Source organism: Centruroides sculpturatus, unplaced genomic scaffold, assembly GCF_000671375.1.
Source record: "Centruroides sculpturatus isolate CEXI.00-Female unplaced genomic scaffold, Cexi_2.0 scaffold875, whole genome shotgun sequence".
Lineage (NCBI taxonomy): Eukaryota > Metazoa > Arthropoda > Arachnida > Scorpiones > Buthidae > Centruroides > Centruroides sculpturatus.
Window position 1 is genome coordinate 78,448 of NW_019385167.1, and position 13,311 is coordinate 91,758.

General features: G+C 28.5%; 1 protein-coding gene across 1 annotated transcript in view; it reads left to right on the forward strand.

Annotated features, from left to right (window-relative positions):
• LOC111635672 (voltage-dependent L-type calcium channel subunit alpha-1C-like) overlaps nucleotides 1-10,498 on the forward strand; it is a gene marked incomplete at its 5' end in the record, with an annotated part of 82,050 nt that extends 71,552 nt beyond the window's left edge. Inside the window, 4 exons of the mRNA XM_023380702.1 lie at nucleotides 2,350-2,676; nucleotides 8,844-9,253; nucleotides 9,360-9,454; nucleotides 10,098-10,498. Of these exons, the coding sequence (XP_023236470.1) occupies nucleotides 2,350-2,676; nucleotides 8,844-9,253; nucleotides 9,360-9,454; nucleotides 10,098-10,427 (1,162 nt within the window). The remainder of the gene's footprint in view (nucleotides 1-2,349; nucleotides 2,677-8,843; nucleotides 9,254-9,359; nucleotides 9,455-10,097) is intronic.
• Between the last annotated feature and the right edge of the window lie 2,813 nt (nucleotides 10,499-13,311).

Here is a 13,311-nt window from a genome sequence, read left to right on the forward strand (position 1 = left end):
TTTTTCTTTAAGTGTTTCAATATTTTTTTGGACAATTTTCACATAACATATCCTTTGTTCATAAAATATTGAAACTTTTAAGGCAAAAATTCATCATGCAATCAGCATACCTTGAGAATACTTTGCACTGCTCTGTGTGGCATACTTCAAATATGTGAAAAGTGTTTGTGAATGAATGAAGATCATTTGCATGATATTATTTTCAAAACATATGGTTATTAACTTCTGAATATTTTTATTTATAATTGCCCATTTTTCTGCTGGACCCTGTATGCTAAATATTTTTAATCTTAATTATTTCATTACTACGTTATAACTTTAATTAGATTCAAATCGAACTTTGAGTTGGAATCAAATTTATAATGATATTTCTACTTCTGCCTATTTATATTAAAACATGATAATTAATGATTATGTAAAGTGAACTAAATGAAAAATTCTGTTATAATCCTTAACCTGCATTTTACATTTCCCAAAATAATTCAAGTTTGCTTGTAGTAATTCGAAATGCAAGCCAAGAGTTGTCTAAATTTGTTATTACGATAAATGTTATCGCTTCTTTCAAGTCTTTCAGTAAAAGAAATAACTCAAAATCTGCATGAATGCTTATTATTTCATTAAAGTATTTATTTTTAAGTCATTCTAACTTTATTAAAATCACATTACCAGAGTTATTAAGATTAAAACGTTTGTTTAAAATGTTCATTTAATAATTCTAAGCCATTCTGAAGAAAAATAATTAAAAATATCTGTCACATCGTTGAAATATTGGAAATATAATTTATATGTATATAATTTTTCCCCATTTTCTTCATATTTTCAGTTGATTTAGTTTTGATATTTGATATTTCCATTCACTTCTGTTTTTTTCTTTTCTTGATTTGTATCTTAGCAAAAAATTAATTTATATATGAAAGAAAATTAATTATTGTTAGCTTCTAAAACTCATTTAAACATGTTTTATGATTGAAGGTATAATAATAATTTTTATTATGTACTTAAAAAAATTATTTGCGGTAAACAACTTCCAATGCAAGGCAGCAAATTTAAGGATGAATGGTGTCTTGATTCCCCTTTACCTTTAATTTCCATATTAAATACAAAATGATCTTTTTACATAATAATACTTATTATATTCTAATTTTAGAATATTATACTTATAACATATTAAAAAATATGTAATATAATAATAAAGAATTAATATTTGACCAAATTAAATGTAGTTCGTAATATTATTATTTATATACTGTACTTAATATTTTAAAGTAATTGAGTATATTTATCATCAAGAATATATATATAGAATGTTTCAAATTTTTGTGATGATAGAAGAATCATATTTAATTTTTATATTATATGACAAATATTTAAAAACAAATGCTGCTATATTAAATTATTGTGGTTATGCTGATCATTATCCAAGAATATTGTAATGTACATTTAAAATGTTGAAAAACTGTCCGATTTTCAACGAATTTCACATTTGCCCACTATAATTTCTTGACATGTGCATCTTGTGTTGTATGGCATGCATCCAACCAATGCCGGCCCGAGCAAACTCAGCACCCTAGGCAAATGACTTTGATGTTGCCTCATTTAAAAAAAATTAGCAACAATATAAAACACCAATGTAAAATACAGTATCTAATTTTTATTCAAATACGTAATAAAACAGCATAGTACAGGATTGTGATAAAAAAAAACATTTATTTTTTCATTATTTATTGTAATTTATGCATGTACTTTCGCCATGCCTCCCCCTCGAATTCAAGTGCCCTAGGCCATTGCATAGTTTGCCTATATGGGCAGGCTGGCCCTGCATCCAACTGATACTTAAATTCTTTCTACCCTCACTATGACATACTTGCCATTATTTTTCTGACAGCAGCAACAATTCTACGGCTCTTGCAGATCACTGAAGTTGTACAATGACAATTGATTCTGACTTTGCAAACTGCAGAACACAAAATATTTTCTCTGTTGCAGATGGAAGACAACTCTGATGGTTATTCTATCATTTAGTGTACATTGCATACTTCTCAGGTAATAATTGGCATAATTACAATAATTTAAAATGGGAGCATTGTAAGACACTATTTATGTGCAGCTAAAGTGGTGATAGCACAAATTCTCAAGATACAAATATCATTTTGTAAATAAATCACAATTCATAAGTTTACTTTAAGAAGACCTATCTTAATTTACTAAATTAATTACTGGATCATTCTGACTATATTTTTAATGATAAATATCCATATTTTTCTCTCTAAGTCTCTAATCCTTTTCCTTTTAATTACCCTACTGTGTACTAACAATCAGCTAACAAATTTGCATGACTAATCTGTACAGCTCCTTATCTATAGACGACATAAATATCTGCCAACAGAGGAGTTACGTTTCGCCACTCCATCGGCAGTTCCGTCCAACGTGTAATACTAACCATGAAATATGTAACAGTTGTAAGGGAAGTTTATCTGGAGATGACGATGAGAACGAACTGTGTGATCGTTGTAGTGAAATCATTCCCTTGAGGGCAATTCATAGGCAAAGTAAGATGTCGGATTTTATCATCAGTTCTTCGACATCGAGAAGCTCGTCCACATCGTCCGATATTCTGCAAGAGAATTTACTTAAAATAAGAAAACTTCAAAAATGTGACAGTTGCCTATCCAGAGTGTAGGTTAATCACAATATTTTTATTATTTAAGTAATATTGATATATAACAGTTATATGAGGGTTTTTGTATCAAAGGTAATGAGCTTTTCTAAGACGATAGAAGAAGATAGTTGAATCTGATAATAGAATTGAATGTTACATTTAGTTCTAATAGAATTGAATGTTACATTTAATTCTAAGTTATCTTGTAACTCAATAAGAAGGGTATTAAACTACATAAGTTAATAGAAATTTTCATTGAATTTTTCCAAAAAGGTTAAGTTAAATTGTTAAGTTATACTTATATATATATAAGGGTGGATCAATAAATAACCAGCCAATGAAAATGAAATGAAAACATAAGACATTAAACAACCCATATTTTATAAAAGTTAGCTGTTTTATAATTAAAATTTTTATTAATACAAACAATAATATTGACTTTAAAAAAAGTGCAGGGTTTAATTATAAAGCAATCACTTATACTAGAAAAATATTTGCTGAAAAAGCATAAACTAATTCCAAAGCTTGTTCTCAGTGCAACATAATATAATGTTTAGTAAATCTTTTTATGTTGCTAAACTTCTTACATAGTCTCATTTCGTACAGTATATTCTTTAAACTTTTCTGCTCTGTGGGCACTAAGAGGAGAAGGCCTCATTTTAACAAGACCAGTACATTTTTGTCCAGGCCCACATTGGGATGGGTAGGTAGTGAGGGATGTGACCCAACATATATGGGCAGACTGCCTCTCCAAAAAAATTCCTAGGGTTTTTTGGCCCATCCAGATTTGATTCCAGATATCTGGAGCAATTGGCTGCCCATCTTGGCCTTCTCACCATCAATATCAGATAATTAAATAATCAGAGTTTGATACTGATATATACACGCCTCTTATCTAGCCTTGGAGCCTTGGTGTACTTTATGTTGTAATCTAGAGTAATTATATATATTTTGTTTATCAAAATAATTTATTTCTGTTAGAAAAGACAAATTATTTGGAATAGGAATAAATTATTTTGATAAACAAAATATATATAATTACTCTAGATTATAATATAGAATACAACATATTAAATTATTGTATATATGTTGCTGATAGTGACAGTGTAATAAGTCTAAGAATAAAGAGGCCAACATAGTGCTCACAAGTATATACCAAGGCTAGACCAAGAAGTGTATTATAGTAAATTATTGTATAATTACGTTATAGTAATAAATAACTATAATGTAAATAATTATACCATGTGTAATTGGGTGTTATCTGTGGAATTATTTACAAAAATATATCAAATGCTATATTTTACAAGAAAATAATCATTTTTTAAAAAAAATTTTCAGATATTTACAGAATTTAAGGAAACTTTATATATATATATATATATAGTACATTTACATAGAAAACTTTTGTTTTCAGTTTCTATTTAAAATTTAAAATTTTAATTGCAAATTTTAATTCTTGCAAAATTAAAATTTGCAATTAAAATTTTAAATTGCACAAAACTCCACCATTTATATGGTGGAGTTTCGTGCAATGCAGGGAATATGTTCTGTATTATAAGAAGTTGCATTGTTGAGATACACATTATGATTTTACGCAAGTTTAAACTTAGGCCTTGAAATTGAAGAAGAAAATGTATACAGTAACTCTGGACGACAAAATTAGAATTTTGTACAAGTACTAGTTGTAATTTCTTTGTGGAATTATATGGGAGTTTGCCATATTTGATTTGATTGATGTGATCATATATTTAAAATTTTTTTAAATGTTTGTGCTCATTATCTCCAATAACCCTCATATTATGAATATTTATTATTTTATAGTTTAAAAAACAAAAAAAAATATCGCCATCATTTTGAATAAGTTCTAAAATTAATCATGAACCAACTTAGTTCCATCTCCTTTATACAGAAGAGCCTGAAAGTCGGTTAATAGAGATATATTTTATTATTATTTTAAGAAGGATTAAAAATTGTTTGGAAAAGTCAAATGTTAATTATGATTCCGATTCAACCAAGCAGCCAAATTTCAAATAACAACATTTAGTTATTTCATACTGGTTTTACCCATTCTTAAAAATATATCTTGGTTAACTTACTTATGGAGCAATCTGTATATATTTTAGCATAAGTAAGAATTATATATTTTTTTATAAATTTTACAATTTAAAATAATTGCTATAAATATTGTTTAAATGTAGGCATTATTGTATCGAGTGGCATAGCATATAACAATAGTAATAATAGTTATTGTTATATGCAGTTATATATTGTTACTCATATTGAGGGGGCAAATTGAAACAAAAACATCTTTTACTTTAGGAAATGATAATTTATTAAATATGCATTATCATTTGTAAAGTAAAGTTTAATGTGATTGCTAAGAGTATTATCTTGTGCGCACAATTACAACAAGAGCAAATATACTATAACTCAAGATATTTTTCATATAGTGATTTCCGTGATCGTTAAAATCAACATATTGACTGCTACTCTGTCATTGGGCAAATCACTTCCCAATACAGTTTCTAATGAAGCATGTTACTGCATGCAATACTTAATTTATGACTCTTCATCCAAACTTGTATCAAAAGCCTATTTTTGCAAAAAATGTCTACAAAAATTATCTCATAGTTGGCACACAAAACAGGACTCTTCGACTAGACCAGCGTTTTTCAACTTTTTCTTTTAATCTCGTGACATACTTGAACCTATATTAAATTTCTGTGGGAAAAATCATATGATTTAAAGTTGTGTTTGTAACCAATCTATCTTCATATATTTGCCACTTAATCTAATTCTTTTTATCTAAATTTTTTGCAAATTAAATAAAACAGTATCGTTATTCCTTAATTAAAATAGCAGCAGGTTACAACAATAGTTATTTAAATTAATAATTTTTATTTATGTAAGGAAAACAATTAACATTAAGTCTTAATATACATTTAAAAGTGGCACAATAATTGCCTTTACAAATCTGCCCAATGTCCCGCTTTTTCTGAGTTAAAATAGTTTGAACTAAATATGGACAAATTATAGATTAAAGAAAATTTCATTTTAAATGAAATAACCTGGTGTTATGCACATATAATTTTGCTTATGAATATATCTTTTTTACTACATTATGTATATATTTATTTATTATAACAATTTAAATTGATTATACGAGTTTTTCAAAGGTTTTAATTTTGACATGTACGCTATTTGTTCTTTGGGCTTCTTTTGAAAATAATTTAATTAATAACCTTAAAAAATTTTTGTGGCACACCAGTTGAAAATTACCGGACTAGACCATCTATGAGATAATTCAATCAACTCAGACTTTAAACTAAATCCAATTAGAGATAAAAGCAAACATTTTCATCTGTGTTGAATGGACATCATCAGGCTAAATGGTCTTTGCAGTTCAATTGCAGCTGTTAAAACAAATGGTTCAAACAGAAAAATTACTCAGGATGGGTGATTGCCTTCCTGTGCTATAAGAGAGGCGACACGAGTGGAAGAGGGTTGGGACTAAGTTTTGTAGAACAACTTCCATGCAGGGGGAAGGAGTCTACTTCTCTAAAGTTGATAGCCACTTAGATATCTGATTGGATAAATGCCAAACAATGCAAAAAAAAAAATAGGACCAAACATGAATTTCATTACTTAGAGGCTGTATCACCATTAGGAAAAAAACTAGACTAATCGAGCCATGTCGAGTACACACAAAGTATAAAAATTGCCACGAATCGGGCTATTATTACACTTTTAATATGGAAAAATGTTTCAACAAACTATCAGTAATAAACACATTACTTTATTCACCAAAAAATAATACATAATTGTAATGACATTATTAAGATTCATGAAAATATTCTGTTCTCTGGTGCCTTATCTTATTTCTGATGATAAAAGTAAAAATATACTTCATAAGATGACTTTTAGATGGCATTCACTAACAGATTGATGTCTGCAATATAACTTAAATGGAAGTCAGCACATTAAAAGGAAAAAATATTTGAAACAAATTCTTAAGTTTAAATGGAACATACAAACAAATCATTACATATAAAATATTATTCAAACAAATATAAATGTTTAATTAATTTAGTTGTTTAAGAAAAATCAATTTAATGTATGAGTTTTAAATATTTCCATCCCATAAATTATTAAAATTCAGAGAGAATAATTTAATTAATTAAATCATAAACGATTTGAATACTTTAAATTAATTTACATATTTAATATGACAATTTTGTCATAATGTGCTTCGATTGCCACTGTCAATCCGAGGACAATAAAAACTAAATTGAATACAATAAAAATGCCTTTATTTAACAATATTCTCTTTTATAAATTATCCAATAAAATGTACAAATTATTTTAGTACAATCTAAGTGATATTTAAGTAAAGTACAAAACATACAAGAAGTTTATAGCAATAGTCTTAGAGAAACACTTTTCTGACATTACAACAATACCAGAACATCTGATAGATATGTCAAAAAAAGAATTAATTTACAATAAAATTTTAAAAAACCATTTTAAATATACTCACAAACACTATAATATCTATTTCTTAAGATTATCCTTCTTTACCGAACTTATGACAAAATTACACTTCACTGTAGACTCCACATATTCATTGCAGGTGTGACATAGGTATGATATCTTTCCAACAGTCATCTAATTTACATCCTGTGTTTTTATTAACTAAATTTTTATCTTTTACAATCACACGTGTTCTTTAATTCTTATTTTAATAACGTTTTTTTCTCTATACAATATTTTAATACTTGTTTACCACGTTATTATTTTTTTCCATTACTTACAACTAAATTACATCAGTTTTTTAATTTAGGCACTATACATATTTATAATCTAATTTTTTGCTTTAAATCTATTATTTTGGCTCCGAGGCAAGACTATGCAAATTGGCGATCCAGAAGGAAAGATGCTATATTGATATAAATTCGATAATTTATAAAAGAGAATATTGTTAAATAAAGGCATTTTTATTGTCGTCAGATTGACAGTGGCAACTGAAGCATATTATAACAAGATTGTCACATTAAATATATGTAAATTAATTTAAAATATTTATTAGCCAACCTGTAAATATAAGGCAACTTTATTATTTGTCTTATTTATTCTATTTTAATTTTTATATTATATATATTTCACAATATCGGTAATACTATTATATATTATCAAATTTCATATGTTTTATTGTAAAATTTGATGTATTTATATCAAATTTTACAAATTCTCATAGTGCAAATTTAAATTCTATTATGTATAGATGGATTCGGTTATTTGTTTGGTGTAAAATTTTTGATTTTTGGACCATTTGTGACTTAAATGATACTATTAAATATTATTAATTGAGTCATTTACCAAAAGTTCGATTCATTTGGGTCTAAAAGAGGTCAATACGTTTGTTCAATGATTTAGTTTTTTACATAATTATTATTGTTATGACAGTAGGATTGTTAGATAATTTAGTTTGCTAGGATTTCCTTGGATTTTGAATTATTCTGTACCTTGCAGTCGAGTCTTTGCTTGTTGACTATCGTTGATTTTAAATTATTATTATACTTTTTGACCACATAAAAGAAAAACAAAAGGAACTCTTCTGTGTTATTCCATAACTTAAACTTCCATAAATTATTTTAGTCTTAAAATGAAAAGTAATGCTTGTTTACATTATTCCAGTATTTTTTTAATTTACTGATGTTTCTATTGATACTGACTTAAACAGTCAGCGTTGGTACAAACTTAAAAAAAAAATGTTAATGTACCATTAAATATTTTTATTATAAACAAACTTTTGTAATTCACTTCTTTGATTTGTGTTGGAAAAAATTTGAATTTGTTTAGATTAAAAGACTAGAATATTTTTATACGTCCTTTACTCCCTTCTGTTTGTTTCCATCAAATTGACTTATTTCATTGAAGAATCATCGATTCCTACTATAAGAATATACAGGAATAATTTTATAAGATTATTTCTTAATTCCATAAAAAAGAGAATTTGTATGTTTTGATTTACTGAATTGCACTGTTGTTCTGATAAAATAGCATGTGCATGGTTTAATAACATTTCCGTAGATTTAGTTAAATATTATAATGTTTTAGTTGCGTAATTATTTCATTAATACCTTTCCCATTCTAATCATTAAATCCTTCCCGTAACTGCTATTAGTGTTTCCTTGGATGATTCTGAAGATAACATGGCTCTTAAACCTCCAACTCCTCCTCCCCGTAAGTTTGTCAGCAGAAGTGGAACGGAAACATTCCGCTTTCTTTGTCTTACTAAGCAAGACAGTCATGAACAACCAATTTTGGATGATAGTTTACAGGATGGGCCTCGTCAACCAGTGCAACAGCAACAACAACAACAGCAGCAGCAGCAGCAGCAGCAGCAACAACAACAACAACCAAGAGCAGAACAACCATTAATTGCAAGTTCACTCAGATTTGCTCAGTTTCCAGCAATGGTGGTTGCAGGATTGACTCCCGAAAAACCCAGGGGGTACGGAGATTCCTTACATCCAAGATCGTTATCCAGCGAAAGCTCTAACTACGTGCCCACACACAGGGCCTCGTTTCATGGTAACGTCTCACTATTATTTAAAATAAAGATACGACAATGTGTAGTAAAATATTCAATTGAATAGGTTATAAATATTTAACAATTTTACACATTATTCCACATTAGGAAATAGATATGAGAAAAGATCACCTGACACGTATGAAAGTCCTACCGAACATTACGGACAAGTCGTGGGAAGTGCCGAAAATCTAGTTGGTCGAGTAAGTGGATCAGTTTTTATTTTTGAAATGATAATATTGTAATTTTGGGTTTTTGTTTGTTTCTTTTTATAAAAGTACAAAAATTATCAAAACAAAACAAATTTTACATGCTTTAATATCAAAGTTAGAAATAATTATTGCTAAGTTTTATAAGGATGAACTAGCTGCTACGGTTAATCAGCTGAATTAATCAATGAGCCTTTAACAGTAGATGAATTTTAAATAACACTAACATTTTCAACTGTGCACATCCAAATATAGCTGCCGATTAGATCAGAAAGATTAGCATTATTAAAACTTTACCCACTGTTAAAGGTGCATTGATTAATTCAAATTGTATAATAAATTAATGTGATATTGATGATGATTTTTACCAATTTAAAAATGTAGATATAACATTTTCATGCTATAAAAATATAAAATTTTTAAGGTAATGGTTATTGCTTATAAATTGTTAAGCTTTATATATAGATGTATGTATACATTTGTCTGTATAAAAGATCACAGCATTGTCTGTAATATTGTGATTGATTTTTGTTAGCCTGTTAATTTAACAAACTGCTATCTGGTTTTTTCAATAATAAATCTCTTTTTCTTTGTATATTTAAAATACATTTTTAATTATTTACCATAATTATTTTAGGTTCTTCAAGAACAAGGATTAGGGAAATACTGCGACCCTGATTTTGTTAGAACGACGCAAAGAGAATTGGCGGAAGCAATCAATCTAACACCAGAACAACTCGACCATGCCGCTCATCAATTAATGCAGGCCGAAAGGCGTCAGAGCACTCCTCAGCTGTACAGGCCAGACGAAGATCTCGTCGAAAATAGAAATTTAAGTCGGGCAAGAACTTTTGAATATCCCAGCGAAGAACGGTTTTTAAACATCGGTTACGTACCAACGGACGAAACAGCTCAAACTCACAGGGATCCTAAAGATAAAAATCAATTTGGTGATACAAAGTTATAGCATTGAATGTTTATTTAGGAGTAAAAAGTTGGAAAGTTGTTTTGTCATGGTATTCCTACTTTCCTAAAAAGTAAGACAGTTAAGATTTAAAGATCAATGGACGAATTGTTATATATGGGAATTATTCCCTTCTCCTCAGAATTTCTTAGAATGTCCTGCACACAAGAAGTAATTGTGATGTACCAGTGCCTTTCATTTCAAATCAAATGAACAAAATGTGAGCCACTTTGAAAAGTAACTGTTGCTCAGGGAAGAAGGCTTTATGTGCCCAACTTCTGACTATTGACTGTTAAGTGCCAAAAAGGAATTTTTTTATTATTTGAAGTTGCTTCCACTATTGATTGTTTATTGTTTACTGAAGCAAATATAGGTGGCAGTTAAGTTGGAGGCACTGGAAGTTAAAAGGTAGGATCATTGTTTTTAATGCTGATTACATATGTTGTTTTATATTTCTCTTAAGATAATTTGTCTCACACATACATGGTGTTTTACATAAATTGCTACAAGGAATAACTCAGAAATATGCCTCTAACAAAAATTCAATAAGAATAAAAGTTTAACATTTCTGAGAGGCCTTTTTGGGTTGCATCTTTTGAAAAAATTGTGGAGCTATAAATTCCTACTGTCATTCATCTGTTTGTTTTTCTGTCCTTCCTTAATCTTGAGAATGTTGTTAGATAGATGAGCGTATGTAGTCATGCATTTTTAAAGATAAAAGCACAAATTTTTCATGAGCTAATTAATTTCTATCCCTTTTATTTTCAGTTATTTAACAAATGTTCGAACTTGCGTAAAGTTTTAGTTAATGTAAAACATTTTTCCAAAGTTTTAGTATTGAATACGAATGTTTATCAATTTTTGTTATTGTTTCGTGCTGAAGATAGGAAATTTGTAATTCTTGTTAAATATCTTTTTAATGGTTAAATTTTTGTGTTATATGAATAAAATCCTAGGAATACAATCCTTATCAGTTACTATATCAAGTTGCAACTGATGAAGTAGAGAGGAGATCAAAATGCATAATGCCAAAAATAGCAAATGTTGCAAATTAAAGACTTGAATAAAAATGGTTTTGCAAGTTTAGCATTGAATACTAGAGTACAGGTCTGGGTCCTAGCACTATTTCATAACACATCAATTATTAATACTCTTATTAAGGTTACTGTTTTTTGTTTCTTTGTATACTCTTTCTCATTCTCTTTTCTTAAATATTTACATGATCTTAAACAGATAGATTACATCTCTTGTCAGGATTTGTTAATATATTATACAGTACTTCATGCTAATTATTATTATTATTATTATATTTTATAGTAATATATTATACTATACTACATGTTAATATCCAAGTACACTACTGAATATTTGGCATCCTTGTTTTTTAGGACTTGCCATTTTGGCCAACCTTGGTCACATATAGGCCTAATAATTCATCAACACACCTCTAATTTGCTAATTATACACTTCCCATGTGTTTAAAGCAGTGCTTTGCAATCTTTTCTTATGCCTATCACACCTAAGTACATTCCAGAATTCTGTGGCACACAACAAATAAAAATATACAAAAAAATATAGTTGCAAGTACGTACCAAAAAAATACTGATTCACTGTTTTTTTACTTGTGATGATATAAAAATATTTGAAATTAGTTTTACTATTGATTTTTTTTTTTCAATTTTTTTTTCATAACAACTCAAAAACCACTCCTAGTGTGAAAAGCAAGTGCTGATCACTTGCTTTTCACACTAGGGTCTTGATCAGGGTCTTGACTTTGTGATGCATGCAATAGAGAAATCATCTACTTGTCACTTCAAAAAAAATTATATGAGACTTGCAAAATTTAAATGTGTACATATTTTGTGAAATGTGACTGGAAAAAGGTGTTAAAGTTTAAAGCTTGTTAGAATTCCTTCTGTCACAAACATCAGTTGCTATAAACATGTGATAGACAAATCATTGTCCCTTTTGAATCAGTAAGTATTTATTTTATTCATATGCCAACATAAAGTCTGTTTTTCCTCCTCTTGGTGACATTGTGCTGCAGCACACTGGCTGTGGAGCGATAGTTTAAAGTATGCCATGGAATGATAAGTTATAAAATAAAATAAAATAAATGAATACGGATACTTGTACAATAATACATTTCTTTATATCATAAACAGTTGATGAACTAATACCATAGGTGCCATACAGCTTATGCACCAAAACACCATGGTCTCACCCTTTTTTCAATATCAAAACGTGATATATATTATTAACTAGCTGTACCCGGCCATGTTGTGCTGTGGCTCAAAATGTATCTATTATAAATGTATAACACTCCTTGTGGGAGGGAATTTCAAAAAATCCCTTCTTAGTGTACATTCTCTTGATGTACCCTATTAAGACGCAATCAAGAATGCAAAAAAAACCACATCTGAAATAGAAAAATAAAAGCCGAGTTCTTCACTGTAAGCTTTAATTTTGTCCATTTCCCTCGTGGGGGAAATTTCAACATCTGTATAATGTAAAAACACACACATATTTGACTGCAACCTTCTGTCAAGATTTCAAAGCAATCGGTTAAGAACTTTTGGAGATTTAATATTTTGAACAAACAAATATTTACATTTTTATTTATATAGATAAGCCAAACAACTACTGAATTACATTGGGCTAATTTTTTGCAGTTAATTAATAATAGCAAGAAACTAGCCCAATGTAATCTGGTAGTTGTTCGGCTTATTAATTCTACTTTATCTTAAATCAATATTGACTGGTGTTTGTTTGACACCACCACTGACACTCATCTCTCTTAGAAGCCATAGCTAGTGTTAAATTTAAGCAAAATAAATTAAGAATATCAAAAAAATTGTGGTGTCATTGCAAATAAGTGCAGCATAAA